Below are 19068 nucleotides of genomic sequence, written 5' to 3'. Positions count from 1 at the left end.
AAGAACAACACTCAATAGCAAAAATCCAGGTCCCACTGCGACACATTCAGTTACATTGAATAGAAGAAACAGCCTGCCAGAAAGTGCCGACTCTTTCTGAAAGCACATGACCAAATGACCTGAGACAGCTGCCTACACACCAATATTACAACTAAACAAAATACACTTGTTGGTTCAGGAATGACATTTTATATGGTAGAGGGAATTATTTGCAGTGTAAACAGTGTAAAAACACCATAAAAATCATGACAGAATCCCTTTAAACACCAGAATATGCCAGTGTAGGCTGAAAAGGTTGTATTCATCTAAAAGTTACCCAAAATAAAATCCAATCTTATTGGTAGCAAATATAATAGATGCTGCGAACAGTGGGGTAGCAAAAAACGTGCCAAGAAGTGTCCTCATGAGAGGTCAGGACTGTGTAGCTGAAATGACCCTTACATTTTATATATATCATTGCATGTATATCATTGCATGTACAGCCACCTCAAGTCTCGCCCCAATTCATTTTACTATTGGTGTATTAGAGAAACTGATAACCAGATGTTACCTGTTCCCTTAGGCGTGGTGGTGGTGGTGGTGGTGACATTACTTTTGTCACAAGACGAGTTGGAAGGAAGGGTGTTGATGAAGCGTCTGATGAAGACCTAGATGGCAAAGCAGACTCTGGGGACAGCAAATTTGTTGACTAAGACGTATCAACCAAACCACTTGCCCATTTGTCTTAGAGTGATCCTGTTGAACTGCAGAACTTCTGATATTCCAGAGTTAACAAGGGGGGTATTTTTTGTGTTTTTCACTGCCTGGTCAGGATCTATCTTATGGTCTTCCTCTTGTAAAGCGCCAAACCTTTCCCATGCAAGATGCAATCTTAACTAGAATGTGGGCTATTTATGGTTGCCACGAATCTTTAAAAATTAAAGGCAATATTTTGTGCACTTTCTATTGTGGCAGCCAGATCTGATTGGTAGAATGCAGTCACAACAGTTTAAGAATTGTTGCATGCATTTCTAGATTCTTAAGTAAAATGCAACCCGAGCTCTCACTGATGAATATGACATCGGTTCCCATTCACTCCCCTTAACCTTATTTTCACTTGGTCTTTATTGCTGCCTCTTCTGCTGACAGGCTAGATTTAACTGATCTGTGGTTTCTTCAGGATTGGCCACTGATCCTTCCTTGCCCCAAGGCAACTCTGTATGCAACAGAAACCATTATTGGGACCAAAATGTTAATCAGCCATTGCAAGTATCTCTGTTTACCTGTGTCTGAGGGTAAATAAATATATTCAAATTATGTAACTGGAGATGTAGCTGTAATGCACCACTTGTATGAACTGCTATTCTGCACACACCTTATTGTAATGGTCAAGCTGTTTTGTTTTTGGAATAAAATGCTATAATATTTTTTTATACATTTTTGTATCACTGCCTGGAGGAGCTTTCCAGATGAACGTTAGAAGCCTACCCTGAGAACAGATTCAGGCCACTGCAACCAAAGAGGAACAGATGTATTACGGTTTATATAAAATGTATGAGGATTTCATTCTCCTTTTTGTCTTGTCTCAAAGTGCCTTTATGCTGCAGCCTTGTTGCCTTCACTGAATCAAGTGAACAGATAAACCAGGGCTTCCTTGCTGTTGCTTTACATAATAAAATCAGACAGTGCTGCAATCTGTGTGTGGTCTGGCCTCCATTTTTTATTCTTTGTGTGATGTTTGTATTGCATGCCGGTTTTGTCTTCATGAAAGGGAAAACAACTTTTTTTTTTTTTTTTTTTTTTTTTTTTTTTGTGGAGATATTGGTGAATTTAAGCACAAGATTGAATACTACTTTCATTTTTATTTAGGAGGCTTTATTGGTCTCTTGCTTTGCTGTATAGGATCTGTTATCTGGAAACCCGTTATCCAGAAAGCTCCGAATGACAGGCTGTCTCCCATAGAGTCCATTTTATGCAAATAAATAATTTTCTAATAATAAAACAGTAGCTTCTACTTGATCCCAACTAAGATAATTCATTCTTATTGGAAGCAAAACCAGCCTATTGAGTTTATTAAAGGTTGAAATTATTTTTTGTAGTACACTAAAGGTATGAAGATCCAAATTATGGAAAGGTCTGTTATACAGAAAACCCCAGGTCCCAAGCATTCTGGATAACAGGTCCCAGACCTGTACCAACAGCTGACTTCCTGAAAGCGTATGCACATTACAAGCTTCAGTTGGAACAGCAGAATATTGTACTTTGTCATCTTTTTATTGTAAGATTTTACTTCATCATCTGGCCACCTCAATCTTGAATTTAACCCTAATTTAAACCATTGTGAAAACCTCTGCAGTAGTTTCTAGACTTGGATGCTGAACCCAACCCTCGACAATGCATGTTTTGCAGATAAACAGCAGAACACTTTGTGTTTTGGCAGTGCCAGTACCCCATGAACGTCAAAAGTAAAATGTACCAGCTCTTCAAAGTAGAAAACAATATTATATATCTATATATCTATCTCCAAACAGTGAACGCACTCATTGTGTTATTCACACTGCATTGTGAATAAAGCACATCTATTTCTTCACGATAAACCAGGAGTGCGGGTCCATTTGCTATGTTGTATATATTTACTTTTTTTTATAAACTCTCATGTAAACTTGCTTTAAAATACAGATAGATTTTTACCTAAAAAGACAGTAATAGGATGCTGTAAAATGCACATTTTGAGGCAATTTTCAGATCTTTTATGGCAAGGTTATGTAGCTTGGTGTAAAGCAAACTGGGTCAACCACCAAAAGTAAAATTGTGTGGATTCTATTCTTAAAACAAAGGCATGCCCAAGAAGCTCAGTTTGGTAGAAGAGCAGTTTTATTATTTTTGCCACTGGAAGATGAGAGAAAATAACGTATGTTCTTCTCCCCTTTTAAAGCATTGACAAAATGACTTGGTACATTCCCCTGCTTTTTGCAGACAGATCAAATTAAAATCATGAAGGCAGGTTATTAACCTGACCCCTCCCAACCTTTCCTGTGCCATTTTTATGTGCAGATCTGCTGCTGAGAAGGATAGCCAGCAAAAAACAATTTTGTGAAAAATGTTTTTCACTAAATTAGTATGTTATTGCTTGGGTCCTTCCTGAATACTCGTGCAAACGATACAAAGTACTGCAGAGGAAAAACACAAGTGTATCTTTGCTCTATGGAGGCTGCAGACTACACATTTTTAACCTAATTTTTGTATTATTGCATTATGGTACAAAGGCATTTGGGTGGGCCACGTCTGTTGCCCAGATTGCATTTATTCTCCTGGGCGAGTCACCTGTTGGCTTCAAGCATTGGCATGTTGCATGTGTAGATATCCGGGTTTTAGATTTAAGCCATTTAAATGGTAATGTTTAAATGACAGATTGTAGAACAGGACACTTGAATAGAACAGCTGCCTTTGTAGAAACGATTTTAGACTTTTAAGGTGAAAGGTTATTCTACTGGCCACAGGAAAACACACAGCTCTTGTTCTTAGCTATTAGCATTTTTGGTATTACACTATAAATGTGCAAATTGTCCTAAAAACACCACTGCACAGATATGATTCTGTACACTGCCCAGCAGATATACCTTATTTGGCTGTTGTCCTGATGTTAGAAGTAGTTTTACTTAAAGGGGTTGTTCACCTTCAAATAACTATCTGTTTTCAGATCGATCACCAGAAATAACAACTTTTTTCAATCACTTTCTATTTGTCACCGTTTTTCTAATATTGAAGTGTAGTGTGTCATTTTTCACCTTCTAAAGCAGCTCTGGGATGGGGGTAGTCGACCCTGTAAACTGTTCTAGATTGATACATTTAGCTGATACATTTATATTTGTCCCTGCTGAGCAGAATCCCTGAGTTTCATTAAAGGCAGCTGTTAGAATTGATACAATAGTTGCTAATACTCCAGAGTTGCTGCTGTGAAATGTATCAAATGTTGCAAGATTGTAAAAATTTAGAGTCTGCAGCTGAATTACTGCCAGACTGAAACACCAGAGACAGGAACATTCAACTTTAAACTTAGATTTTGGAAAAACAGTAAAAAAATAAATAATGGAAAGTAATTGAAAGAGGCTTTATTTCTGGGGAATCATCTAAACACAACTGAACTGAAAAAAGTGTTTGGAAGGTGAACAACTCCTTTAAGGTGAACATACTCCTTGTATGACAGGATCAAACTTGTAAGAAAAGAAATGGTTACATGTTGTATTGCTACCCCCCCCCACAAGATTTCAGGGTGTATAAGCTATTCTTTAAAGGAAAACTATACCACCCAAACAATGTAGGTCTCTATAAAAAGATATTGCATAAAACAGCTCATATGTAAAATCCTGCTTCATGTAAATAAACCATTTTCATAATATACTTTTTTAGTAGTATGTGCCATTGGGTAATCATAAATAGAAAATTGCCATTTTAAAAAATAAGGACCGCCCCCTGGGATTGTAGGATTCACTGTACTCACAAACATACCAACAAACCATACATGTTAGGTCACATGAGCCAATTAACAGACAGAGTTCTGTCTTTTGCTTCCACACTTCTTCCTGTTACAGTTAGAGTTGTAGTATTTCTGGTCAGGTGATCTCTGAGACAGCACAGAGACCATCACGAAATGGTGGCTCAAGGAAAGAGATGTAAAAGGGCAATATTTACTTAAATATATATTCCAGTTTGATAAGATTCTTTAATATGCCACTTAATATGATATGAACTGTTGCTTAAGTGTTCATTTTGGGGGTATAGTTTTCCTTTAATGCTCTGTATTAACGTATAACTCCCGACATTGATAATTTTATATGAAAAATACGACAGAATGGACTGTTGTGCAATCATGGATGCCTCTGACTTTTATGAGAACTTGCTGAAATAAACCACTACTGGTCTTATGAATTCCATTTGTTCTCTCATGACTGTGCTGTCTATTACAGCTCTGTAATTTCTTGTAAATTGCCAGAAAACTACAGGCTGGTTGAGGTGAAAGTCTGAAACCAAGTCTGAACAGTCAAAAAAAGTAAGATAAAAGTACGTTGAAGGATTATGTAACAACTTTTGCTGACTTCTCTGCTTTTATCTCAGACACCCTTCTACCAGAATAGATAGAACTATTTCCAGTCAAAATCCAGAACAAATTTCACTCATTTGGCTTAAACTTCAGTGATCCCCAACCAGTAGCTCGTGAGCAACATGTTGCTCTCCAACCCCTTGGATGTTGCTCCCAGTGGCCTCAAAGCAGTCGATTATTTTTGAATTCCAGGCTTGAAGGCAAGTTTTGGTTGTACAAAAACCAAGTCTACTGCCAAACAGAACCTGAATGTAGATTGACAATCCACATAGGGGCTACCAAATGACCAATCACAGCCCTTATTTGGCACCCCAAGAACAATTTACAAGTCTGTGTTGCTCCCCAACTCCTTTTTCTTCTGAATGTTGCTCACGGGTTCATAAGGTTGGGGATCCCTGGCTTAAAGGATGGATTAGATATGGCCTAAAAGGAAATGTAAAGGCTCAAAACAAACAAATGCAGAGTGGCTCTTCTAGACACTTTTGCAATTAACAATTTTTACTTCTAGCTAAGATATTGGCAATTTATATAGTGTTAAAATAATGGACTTAAAACAACAGTACCATATGCTGGTCAGTTCTTCCAACAGCCCCGGCAGTTGGGAGAAAATTTCATAAGAGGGAAGCCTTCTGAACAGTGTTGGATTGGGCCAGCATAACACCTGAAAAAACCTGGTGGGTCCTGCTCTTGTGAAAGTGGCCTAGTCCACGAAATGCGTCAAGCGTGGGATACATGTCCTGCTCTAATTTTTAATGAAGACTCAATAAAATACGAGTTTTATGCCTGCTGGTGCTCCGTGTCTAATAATTCTAATAACTGAGTGTGCTCCCTGGCCTACTTCCCCCAGCTGTAAGCAGGAAGTTCAAGGTATGTGGTTTACGTGGCGGGGGCAACACTGCTGCTGAAGATGCTCTGCTTATAAAAGAATAGGGGAACATAGTGCCGGGTGCCATAGACAACCCTGCTGGTCACGTCACCCCTTCTTCCCCCATGCGCACAAGCCCGAAACAGAGGTTAGTAGAGGAAGGAGAGTAGTGATGTGCGGGTCGGGATTTTCCTGCTCCGACCCGAATTCCAGGTTCCTTTTATACACTAACCCCACAGATAATGTCACAAAAGGGGCAGGCGCGCATCTATAAAAGTTCCACCCAGAAGTTGTTGTGGGTGGGGACCCAGAAAGGGGGGTGCGAGGTCAGCCCGAACCCACCGGCCCGTGGATCCCCCTAGTTCCAGCCCTGGGGGAACATATGCTCCCCAACTCTTTTCTAAGCACAGCAACATCAGAAGACTTTTCCCTTTTTTGCCTCCAGGCCAAGTCAAAAGAAGTTCCCAGCAGATGATGATGTTGCTTCAATTTACTTATATTAGCAGCATCAAATTTTCTAAACAGCAGTTTTATTATTAAATTAGAAAAGTGCTCTTGAGCAATTTTACATGAATTGTTTTAAAGGGTTTACATTTCCTTTCAGTGCAGGAGGAGCAAGTAGGGTTGCCACCTCAGCCTGGCCAGTAAAAATAATGCCAATGTTATTGATAGGGAAAAAAGATAAATATATATATAGGAAGGCCGGTATTTTTTTTCCAGAAAAGGTGGCAACCGTAGGACCAAGAGATGTCATCATAATTACTGCTTTGAAATACACTCACGTGATCCTCAGCCCAGCTGAATTATCTGTTCTCTACAACATCAATGACTTGCTTGTGGATCCCCCCTTTTGCTTCACACAAGCAACTGCAGCTGAGTCTGTCTGATCTTATCCTGATTAGGGCAATGTCAGTGATACCTTGAAAAGGACAAACATGTTGCCATTGATTGCTTTCGACGCCACGTTGCCTTATGTCCTTTCTGCAAAATGCCTCAGTGTACTTGAAATGTCAGGGCCTAGTTTAAACCAGGACATGACGTAATCACAATTAGGTTCACCTCAGTATGTATAGTGGGAGTATGGGGGAACTACTTTTTTTATTCAACAGGTCCTTTCGTTTCTGTGTATCTATTTAAACATCCAGGCAAGCATCACAGCACATGAAGATCACAAAGATGCATAAGGAAGTTACACAAATCCAACCGGGAAGACTCAACATATTAACCAATCAGAAGCTTCTTTCAGTCCATCTACCAGTAAACAAGCCTTGCCGAATGATACGCCCCCAGCACTACGTCTAGGCTGTTGATTGGGCCCCTCCCACCAGCAGCTCTTTGCGATTGGCTTCCCATAAAAAGGAACCTCTGATAAGACAATGCATTCCGGCCCACATTCTGATTGGTAACTGGAGGTGGGACAGTGATGTGCGCTGAAATGCCATGCCCTGTGTTCCGGATTACGCTGGTTGTCAGTTCACCGGCAAGTGCAGGAGATGAAACGCTATAACGCACCGGGATGTCTAACGCGCTTGTAGTGGCGGGGGATTCCCTCGTGCCTAGTAACAGAGTTTCCCAAATGCACCCGGTGTTTAAGGCCTTTGTGTGCGGTTCCCTGAGCGGCACTTGTTCTACTCTTCTATTCCAGCCGCTGGATCTGGTCAAGACTCGAATTCAGGCTCACCAGCTGTCTGCCAGCGCTGCCGGGTACCTACTCTCCCTGCACCTATTTATGTACAAGTCTTGTATCTGTGTATCTAACCACTGGATGTCATTGGGTAGTTCACCTTTAACTTCAGTATTTTATAGAATGTCTTGGTATTAGCAACTATTCACTTGGTCTTCTTTTTTGTTCACAGTTTTTAAATGATTTCTTCTCTTTTTCTGCCTTTTTCCAGCTTTCAAATGGGGGTCACTGGTCCCTGCAGCCAAAACACACTTGTTATGTTCAGATACAATTTTATTGTTGTCGTTACTTTTTATTACATATCTTTGTTTAAAGGAATAGTTCAGTGTGAAAATAAAAACTGTAAATAGATAGGATGTGCAAAATAAAAAATGTTTCTAATATAGTTAGTTAGCCAAAAATGTAATATATAAAGGCTGGAGTGAACAGATGTCTAATAAAACAGCCAGAATCCAACTTCCTGCTTTTCAGCTCTATAACCCTGAGTTAGTCAGCGACTTGAAGGGGGGCCACATGGTACATTTCTGTTCAGTGAGTTTGTAATTGATCCTCAGCATCCAGGTCAGATTCAAAAGCAACAGATATGACCCATGTGGCCCCCCTCAAGTCTCTGATTGGTTACTGCTTGGTAGCCAGGGTAACCAGTCAGTGTAAACCAAGAGAGCTGAAAAGCATGAAGTAGTGATCTGACTGACATGTTATACATCAAATCACTCCAGCCTTTATACATTACATTTTTGGCTAAGTATCTATATTAGAAACATTTTTTATTTTGCACAGCCGATCTATTGAACCAGTTTTTATTTTTACACTGAACAAATCCTTTAAGGGCCAGGGCACACTCTGCTATTTCGGGAGATTAGTTGCCCATCGACAAATCGATTCTTCTTCGGACGACTAATCTCCCCGAACTGCCTTCCCGCCGGCTAGAATGTAAATCGCCGGCGGGATGGCACTCAGATCGTTTCGGCTTTCCGAAGTTTCCTTCGTGAGGCAAGTTCCCGCGACTTCGGAAAACAAAATGTACCAAGTGCCATCCCGCCGTTGATTTACATTCTAGCTGGCGGTAAGGGTCAGGCCACATAGGGTGTTTTGGGGAGATTTGGTCGCCTAGCGACTAATTGCCTCGTTTTTGTGGTGACCAATCTCCCCAAACATCCTCCCTGAATATGTGCCAGCTAAAATGAAAAATCGCCGGCACTAATCACACGTCACGCCTTGCGTGGACTTACCCTACGGCAGTTCTGGGAAATTAGTCGCCCGAAGAAGAGATTTGTCGCTGGGCGACTTAATCACCCTGAATCTTGGCGTGTGTCACTGTTTAAAATGAGATGGGAGGATGAATAAGAGTTTTTAAACACTGCCTAGTTGCAAGGTTGAGATGGACAAGATCTACTCTAAAATCTAAACTGAAGAGCTGCTGAACAAAAAAGTTAAATAATGTGAAAACCCCCAAAAAAGACCAATTGCAAATTGTCTCAGAATAACAATACTACATCATTTTAAAAGGTGAACTACCCCTTTACACTGTGTGTCAGGATCTAAAATGATTTTGCTGTGGGGCCCAAAAACTTCTAAATAACCACTGGGAACAACTAGAATTAACCTGGCACACACTGAAGAGAATGTTTCCAGACTTACTGGGTTCAGGCCCCTTATGAACTAAGGGGTGTCCTAACTAAAGTTTGCAGCTGCAAGGGGTAGCCACTGCTTTAAAGGGTTGGTTCACCCCTTGGTATGGTTTATAAGGTACTATCCCTAGCAACTTTGCAGTCGGCCTCCATCATTTCTTCGTTTTTGTATTGTTTGCCTCTTTCCAGTATTTAAATAGGGGTCATCGACCCCGGCAGCTAAAAACTATTCCTCTGTTGGGGCTCTTACACACGGCAGTTTTTCCTGCGCTCCCCTGCGTTGCACTTTCTTCCTTTGAGTGCAGGAGTAGACACACTCAATTATTTTGAAGGGGGCTATACTCACACAGAAGTATGTATGCGCCGAATGCAGATGAAATGCAACATGCTGCGTCCCACCTGCGTTTGGCACTTAAGTGTGTGTGTGTGTGTAGACCCCTTCACAAAATTGACTGTGTCTACTGCCCATGTGTAAGAGCCCTAAAGCTACAACTTTAATATTTTTTACCGTTTCTTACTTATCTTCCTATTGCGGCCTTCTCCTATTCGTATTACAGTCTCTCATTCAAACCACTGCTGAGCAAAAGCTAAATGACGGAAAAACTATGAAAGATTGCAAATGAAGACCAATTGCAAATTGTCTAAGAGTATTACTGTCTACATCATACTAAAAGTTAACTGAACTAGTTAAAACTAAAGTAGAGTTGTATTCTGAGACTATTTACAATTGGTTTTTATTATTTGTAGTTTTTGAGTTATTTAGCTTTTTAGTCAGCATTTCCCTTCTTTGCAGTTTCAGCAATCTGGTTGCCAGGGTCCAAATTACCCTAGCAACCATGCACTGGTTTGAGTAAGAGACTGGAATATGAAAAGGAGAGGGTCTGAATAGAAAGATGAGTTCTAAAAAGTAGCTATAACAATACATTTATATCCTTACAGAGAATGTTTTTTGGATGGGATCAGTGACCCCCATTTGAAAGCACAAAAGAGTCAGAAGAAAGCAAAATAATTCAAAAACTAAAAAAAAAATGAAGACAAATTGAAAAGTTGCTTAGTATTCGCAAATTTTATATCATACTAAAGGTCAACTTAAAAGTGAACCACCCAATTTAAAGGTTTCTTAACTTTTCCTCAGGTGACCCAATTCAATCTAGGTGTCAAAAATGGGTTTAGAATTATTCATTCCTAAATGTAACTGCACTGCCAGAAGCTTTTACATTATATTAAAGGGGCTAGTGGAGCCCCACCATAAACAGCATGGGGCATTTGAGCCCCAACCTATAAGGGAAGGTAGTGGCACATCCGGGCACACAGGTGAAAGACTAGCACCCGCTCTTCCTGGAGTTCCAATTGCTTGGGCTGCTGCCCCAAATAAGCAGAACAATAGCATTGGGTCATTGTGTATATGGCCAGTTTTGTCCATCCATTTGGTCTACAGGCCAATTAGATGCCCTGAAGGGTGAGTTACTGTATGCACCTGCCTAAATAGCACTGGGTGTTTATGTACTAAGGTAAGCAGTCCCTAATGAATTCAGTAGACATTACTAGTAGTCTTCTTTTATATGTTGCCACATGGAACATAACAGAAGTACTATTTTAAAGCTATCAGTCTAATTTCAAATGGACTTACTAATGTTTGTATCACTGCAGGAGCCGTCCTCGAATGCTAAACCTTTTAATTAAGGTTGTACGGAATGAGAATATTTTAGGACTATGGAAAGGCGTTTCCCCTGTAAGTAGCATGCACTACACACAACCTAAAGGTATTGTACAGTACTGTGTTACAGAGAAATAGAAATAAATAATGTGCATATATGTAACAAGGGACAACATACCCTTTGGGCAGTTAGTTGCTTACCTGTCTCCCTGGCTGTATTTTGCATGTGTTCTGTCTAGATGATCTCAGTATCTATGTAGCTAGGATATTGGTCTGTTTATTGATCAGGCAGGTTTGAAAATGTCAACTGCCAATGCATATGTTGCTAGTTAAAGGAGAACAAAACCCCCCATTGTGATATAAAGGAAAATCAAATCATACTTACCAAGATTTTCATTTCCTGTACTGAAACATGGCAGTGGGAATAGGTTCCATTAGTACCCACTGCCATGTGAAGTACAGGAAAAAGGAAAATTACATCAAACAGAGATTTTCATTTCCTGTACTGAAACATGGCAGTGGGTACTAATGGAACTTATTCCCACTGCCATGTGAAGTACAGCAAATACCCATTGCCCCCCCCCCTCCGCTGGCCCCCTCTGTCTTCTCCCCTGCACAGTCTTACCCCTGAATTCTGTCCCCTCTAGACATAGCGACCGCACATGCAGAGTGATAGCAGAGGAGTTCACGGGGTTGCATCTTCTTCTCTTCTGTAATCTTCGTGAAGTGAACGCTGTATTGGCGCATGCCCAGTTGTAGCATTCTTCCTGCCGAAAGGGTAGATGAAGACACGAAGATTACTGAAGAGAAAAAGATGGCGTCTGTGAGCTCCACTGCGCTCACTCTGCATGTGCGTTCGCTATTTCTAGAGGGGAAAGAATTCAGGGGGTGATTTCCAAATGCTGAGAAACCCCTAGAACAAATCCTACCAGGCTTGCGTCCTACAAGTAGTATAAGGGCAGGCCAAGTATGGCACACACAGGCAGAGTATAGGATACCCAGGGAGCATATAGCAGGCAGAGTATGGCACACACAGGGAGCATAGGGCAGGCAGAGTATAGCACACACAGGGAGCATAGGGCCAGGGCCGGAACTAGGGGTAGGCAGAGTAGGCACGTGCCTAGGGCGCAAAGCTAAGGGGGCGCCAGGCACTTACCTGCTCTTTCGCCTACCCCATGTCCGGTCCTGTGTCTTCCTGGCCGCCGCTAGTAATGTGCGCTAAAGCGCATACGCGCTGGTGCGTAGTCTCGCGCTGGCGCGTAGTCTCGCGCATGCGCAATTCAGCACACATTAAGCCGGCGCCGTGGCCAGCCAGGTTGCCTAGGGCGCCTGGCCGGGTTGGCCCGGCTCTGCATAGGGCAGACAGAGTATGGCACACACAGGGAGCATAGGGCAGGCAGAATATGGCACACACAGGGAGTATGGGGCAGGCAGAGTATGGTACACACAGGGAGCATGGGGCAGGCAGAATAGAGTAGGAGACGGGGAAACAGGATCACTCTAAAGGTCTGACTGGCTTCCCTGATCAATATCCATCTGAAAGATGAAGATCAGACAGGTTAAAAAATCACATCTGATCGAGGACAGCATCGGCCCTCAATCCGACAACCCATATTCTACTTGTGATCCGATCATTTGGCCAATTGGATCAGCCTGTTATTGCCAACTTCAGATCTCTGTATGTATGGCCAGCTTTAGATGAACAGTTCATACTGTGCTACATACAGTGACACAATGCTGGTGCCCCTCCAGCAGTTTGTATGAGGTGAACAATACGGGCACTTTAAGTCTGTGGTGTGAACAATGTAGCAGCTTAGTGTCTTTATGCTTGGGACACAATTTCCCCTCTAATTGGGATGCACCCTTCATTCTCAATTTCGGCTTTGTTGTCTCAGTGACACTAACCAATCTAGATTTATTGTTTCTTAATTATAGCATTTCATTTGAAGATTGAAAGCTTTGATGCAGTAAAACTGTGTACCTTTTCTTTGCCTACCACAGTCCTTTCTGCGCTGTATCCCTGGGGTCGGACTTTACTTTAGCACCCTCTATACATTGAAGCACCACTTTTTCTCAGAGCGGGACCCCAAGCCTTTGGAGTCTGTTATGTTGGGAGCAGGGTCCAGGACAGTGGCTGCTGTATGCATGCTGCCCTTTACTGTTGTGAAGACTCGCTATGAGGTAAGCTGACTGCAAATCCCAACTGTGATTTAAATGGACCTTGAATTGAATTTAGGTTAAATTGTATGGTCACTGGTTTAAAGAGGCAGCATAAACCTGCATTCAACATGGATCCAACAAATAAAACTGGCCATTCACAGACCATTATTGTCTTCAGGTGTATGGGGCTTCCCTAATAAGTATCTGGTTGCACTCAGCCAAACATGAGTGGGGTTCTCTCAATGGTCCCTTTGTCAAGTGCTTTTGTCTTCAAAGGTCCCTCATGATCTGATTGTCAGCCCAGGGTCTAATCTATCTGGGTGGCCAAATCAGGCAAAGATGTGCTCAGTTGCTGACCCCCATTAAAAGAGTAGCTCTTGAAGTGTGTGGCCAGTATATGGATAAAGGCACAAAAGGCATTTTGACTACCAATCAGGCCAAAACCCCATAGTGACCTGCAGGAAATCTGTAGGTGTGACAGGCAAACCTCTATTCAGAAACTCCCGCTTGAGCAATGTCTGCAGATTTCCCTCAGATACACCATGCTGTTGTTTGAGTTCCTGCAGTCACTGTGTTCTTTGGTGTGTTCAGGATGGCAGAAAGTTCTCATGGCAAGCTAATTAAATCCTGTAGTTATTGCTAAAAATGTTGCCTTTTAAACTGCAAATTCAATGTTTACAATTACCGCAGACTAACTAGTACCACTGGACTTGTTTACAGAGCGGCAAATATGGTTATAACAGTGTGTATGGTGCACTGAAGGCTATCTACAAGACTGAGGGTCCACGCGGCCTTTTCAGTGGGCTTACTGCAACTCTCATGCGAGACGCTCCATTTTCTGGGATCTACTTAATGTTTTATACTAGGGCCAAAAAGCTTGCGCCACATGGTGAGTTAATATCTGCTCTTTATGTTGTCTTTATGTTGTACTGTGTAATAAAGTAATATTCTTTAACTTATTTTTAAATTTAAGGCTGTGTTACTGATTTGGGGTGCACTCAGAATAAAATGACCATTCCCAACAATATCTGCTGCTGAGGAAAACTGTACATGCATTCTGTCAACCGAAATCTGTGTGTTTATATTTTTTTTTTTATAAATATTATATTGCTTAGGACTGCTGTACGAGTTCACCAATACACCGAATAGTACTAATTGGTTCATTATTCTTCTCCTGCTCAATTTTCAGGTGTCTCTAGACTAACACCTCTCAGGGTCACCAGCAGCTTGGGGACCACGTAAGCTAGCTGCTGTTTATTCATAGTGGAAAAACTAATAGGCCTTCCAAACATACTGTACATAAATACAGCATCCTTTTTCTTTTGAACCGGTTGGACAGACTCTACTAGGGTCCAAAAAAGTAAATGACATTTCTTCTCTTATTTAGATCAGATTGATCCATTATTTAGCCCTGTTTTGAACTTCAGCTGTGGTATTGTGGCTGGTATCCTAGCATCTGTGGCCACTCAACCTGCGGATGTCATAAAGACTCACATGCAGCTCTCCAATAAAAAGTACCATTGGACAGGACAAGTTGCACTTAACATCTACCGGGTAAGTTTCCAGGGTGCAGCCCATTTACATATCAGGTGTCTGTTGCTTAGCTGTGTGGAGTCTGTTTTTTAAGGGAAAGCAAATTGATATACATATTTGAGAATAACTAGAATGTGTGGTTTTTTTGTTTTTTTTTTTAGGGCTGATATTTTTGAATGTTGTTTTTCTTGCCTGGCTTTATATGACTCGTGGATTTTTATTTATGTAGTGTGCACACTTATTGATGTCATCATCATGGCGCTTAATAATATAATTTGTAGCACAATCCTCGCTGAATTTTGTGTACTGTACAATAAAACTATAGAGTGGTTTGATACATTGTTATTTTGGAAGTGTCTTGAATCATATTTTGAAATAAGCCCTCATAAATATTGCTATTCTAAAGGTGTATACATCTAACCTGCAGATAACATGAAGTGGTAGAGTTTAATGAGATAGTGGAGAGACAGTTGAATGTAAAACATATTATATAAAGAAAGAGAAATAGGAACAAAAAGTGATCAGAAGAAAAAGTAGATGGCTGGAAATGGGGGTGTGATTATATAGCAAGAGCTTGTATTCTGGTTGGCCCTTCAGAACCAAAGGCCCTACTTTTCTACCAAAAAGAAATCTGAAGGCTCATTGCCTACCCCTCCCCTCCTTCCCTAAGAATTTGACCAGCACTGATACAGGCAATAAGGGAAGAAGATGAAATTATGCAGCTGTCTTCATTCTTACATTTTTTTTATTTATTCTGCAGCTTTCTAGTCAAATTAAAAAAAGAAAAAAACCTTGAAATAAATAATAATGACCAGTTGAAACACTACCTGTTTATTTTGTAATTTTAACGTGCTGAAGTTATAATGTGAGCTTTCTCTATAAAAGGATTACTACATAATTGTCTTCCTGTGTGTGTGTGTGTGTGTGTGGCCTTTGAAGCTACAAGCCGCTCTCACTTTCTTCCATATCTAAGGCACTTTTTTGCCACTCCCATCACATGACAACGGCATAACCCCTGCTTCTGATAAGCAGCCATAATGAGACAGCAGCTTGTGTTCACTGAAAATTAACTCATAATGCAGGCCAATCGTACAAAAAGTAGGGAAAACAGCCACTGTGGCTTATGAATATCCTGCTTATAAATCTCGATTGAAGTCTTGTACCTTGCAGTTAACCATATAGCTAATATAACAAAACATTAACAGCAATTACAATTACATTGCATTTATTTTGTTTTTTTATTAAAGAGAAAAAAGATTTAAAATTTTATTTTTTGCTTGGGAGATGGCATTTCCATAGTTCAGACCCGGTTTCTGGATAAGAGATCCCATACTTGTATCATATATATTACAAATGACAGAAAGCAAGCTAAGTTGCAACCCACTGTTATCTGCTGGAAATAGCCATAATTTAGGTTCCACGTGATGTTTAATGAATATGATCAGTAAGAAAATGTTCACGGTATCCTAGACCAGGTGATTTTGAGCATTTGTTGACAAAGTTTTGTAAGCCCACAGAAGGGGGACAAAACACTCAAACTTCACTCGCCCAACCATTCACAGTGAATGGAAATCGGCATCCAGTGCTATGGAGTGACTCGTATGTATCGCTTAAAGTGTCAGTGCAAGTTTCCCATAAGTGTTAAGTCAAGTAGGACTTCTTACTAAAGCCATGGCACAATAAGGTGCATTAAGCACACAATGTGTATAAAGCCCTACACAAAGTAGATTAATTCGTTTTTTCTTACGCAGACCCACGGCCTAACTGGATTTTTCCAAGGAGGAGTCCCCCGCGCTCTACGGAGAACACTTATGGCAGCCATGGCTTGGACAGTGTATGAACAGATGATGGAGAAAATGGGATTGAAGTCCTGAATTGTGCAACTTTATTTAAGAGAACCTCTGAATGGGCCAGGGGCCATTGGACCAGTGATGTCTGAAGTGCAAGAATATAAGATGTCTGAAGTGCAGGAATATGAGCGAAGCAGAACCACTTCTTCAAACGAGTTCTCCAGCGAAGAAGATACAAAATGCCTTGACACTTACTAAATCTGTATTTTGATGGATTAACTTGCAAAAGAAAAATCCTGAAGCGCAATTTCTGTTTTGTGCATCAATAGAATATGACAAAGGACCCTATTTTTTTACAAATGCTCTAAATACAAGCATTATTTAAATATAATTATCAAAGGCATGTTTGTTGAAAATTAATGCTCCTAAATCATCCATATTGATGTGATGATTTTTGAGACCTACGTGGTAAGCAAGCAGAGAGCATGAGGGCAGCTTATACTTCATAATATTTAAAGAAATTGTATAAATGCAACAGTCTTATTTAACCTGGAAACCACTTATAAGCATATTCAAAAACTTTACTTCCTTGGTTTGTCACATGATTTTAAGGATTTGGTTTGGCCAGACACAAGGTTTCAGCCGAATCTGGAACCGAATCCTGGATTCGATGCATCCCTACTTAGATACTCTTGCCCCAAGCTAAACTCCCCATTTATCATGCACATCCCTCCTTTAGAAGCGGCACGTGAATATATTTTTATAGACTTGCTTCAGTGTATTTATTGTAAAATATATAAGATTTCATTCCCAGTATTAACGAATTCCAAATTAAATACAACCCCTAATTTGCATATGCACATTAACAAAATTTAAAAAAAAATGCAGCAACCTTCAGTTGTCCAGTGGTCTAAAGTCACAAGATATTTAAATGAGAAAAATCGACACCCCAATTAAAAAAAAGCCCCTACCTACTAACCTAGATAGTTCCCCCCACGCATACTTCAATAGCCCTGAAAATATTCCTAAAATATTTCTCGCCTATCGATGCAGAGTAAGCGCAGCGGGCGCCATCTTTCTGATTGCCAGTCTTCATCTGTAATTTCCGACACGCATGAGCAGTCTTCCAGTCCATACCAACTGCGAATGTGCCGCAAATTGCCGAAGAAATCCGAAGATCAAGAGGATGGCGCGTGGCGCCCATGAACTCCTACGCTTACTCTGCACAAATATGTTAGAAATATTTTAGGTACATGTTCAGGGAGGGGGGGCAGTTAAATGGGTGGCTCATATAACTTTTAGTATGTTATAGAAAGCCTAATTCTAAGCAACTTTGTAATTGGTCTTCAAGTTAACTCAAAGGTGAACCACCCCTTTAATTGTGGCCCAGTGGTGATCACTAAACCAGTCACTCAATTTTACTATGTCTGTATCTAAAAATATGAAACTGTTTTGTGAAACAGTCTGTTGCATCTGCCAGTACATTAGTATTCATTGTAAAAATTCTACCCTCAATTGCCTTTCTGTTGTGTCACATGTGAAGGTATGTCCTTGCGTAAACTGGAATATTAAGTAAATCTGAATTTGTTGGGATAATTACACAGTATCCCCAGTCTAAACAATATCATCTGGATAGGTTTGTTAACCTGACTGCCAAAAAACGATTGCGCTGTGAGGCTAGAATTACTTTTTTTATATTCAGTTTTTTTTCTTTCATTCTGACATTAATCTGTTCCCTGGTTGCTTAGGTAATCAATTCCGAGCAAGCAGATTCCAAGAGCTGGAGAACAAAGAATATGTAAATAATAAAAACAAAAATGGAATTGTTCGACTTTTAACTTTTAACTTGAAATCTCTGTCCATCTTTGAATTGACTACATTCCATGTAATCTACAATCAACCTGTTTGGTATTGTGGGCTAAGTGCATGGTTTTACCTTCATTCACAATAAATATCCCGATTCACCAGTGTCCAGGTCTTTTTGTAGTGTCTGTATATGGATAGTTGTGATTGGGTAACACTCTTGAATGAATGTATTGCTTAACAAAGAACATTGTCTGCAGTGCAGGGAGCTTTTATAGCTGTTCATCATCTGACTGGCTCAGCACTCTGACCTGTGCTAAAGTTGGATTTCGAGCAGAATGCAGGAACTTGCCTGCAAAAGCAAGAGGGGCAGTGCTCTCTGCTGGTGATATTAGATGGCAGATTAACATTAATATCTTAAAAGGAGTTTAATTTAAAGAGAAGTTTAATGTAAGTATATTGATAAATACATTTCTGTCTCCTTTTAAGCCGCAGCCGACTCACTTTCCGTGTCTCCACATGCACTGCATCCGCCTGCTTGCAGACACAGAGAGGATTTTGACACAATGAATACTCGCTCATACTTGCACATTCCTGCTTCCAATCCGTGTGTTTCCCCACTAGTTAACACGGTGCCTGTCAGTGGAGACACAAAAGCAAAGGGTTGGAATGCCTGTATCTCAACTTGAGTTTAAACAACAGGTGTGTGGCCATAGCCTAATGGTTAGTTCTGCAAACATGAGTGCTTTACAGCAAATTATATATACTGTCTCTGAATGTCTGTTATATCTGGTAGAGACTAAAGCTGGTCAAACTTATACCCACACCACACTGAACCCAACTGACATCTATGTAGTATGGGTAT

General features: G+C 40.6%; 2 protein-coding genes across 2 annotated transcripts in view; both read left to right on the top strand.

Annotated features, from left to right (window-relative positions):
• Positions 1-1673, top strand: part of myh9.L (myosin, heavy chain 9, non-muscle L homeolog) — a 57754-nt gene extending 56081 nt beyond the window's left edge. Inside the window, 1 exon segment of the mRNA NM_001088377.1 lies at positions 563-1673. Within this exon segment, the coding sequence (NP_001081846.1) occupies positions 563-692 (130 nt within the window). The 3' untranslated portion in view covers positions 693-1673.
• A 5647-nt stretch (positions 1674-7320) lies between these two features.
• LOC108714473 (mitochondrial glycine transporter) lies at positions 7321-18370 on the top strand. The gene is made up of 6 exons (XM_018258756.2): positions 7321-7649; positions 10911-10992; positions 12919-13098; positions 13798-13966; positions 14465-14631; positions 16362-18370. Exons 1-6 carry the CDS (start codon positions 7462-7464, stop codon positions 16482-16484), a joined length of 909 nt encoding a protein of 302 aa, XP_018114245.1. The 5' UTR covers positions 7321-7461; the 3' UTR covers positions 16485-18370.
• Positions 18371-19068: the final 698 nt, after the last annotated feature.

This window comes from Xenopus laevis, chromosome 4L (genome assembly GCF_017654675.1).
Source record: "Xenopus laevis strain J_2021 chromosome 4L, Xenopus_laevis_v10.1, whole genome shotgun sequence".
NCBI lineage: Eukaryota > Metazoa > Chordata > Amphibia > Anura > Pipidae > Xenopus > Xenopus laevis.
Note: the sequence above shows the minus strand (reverse complement) of the source record. Positions and strands in the feature narration are given on the sequence as shown.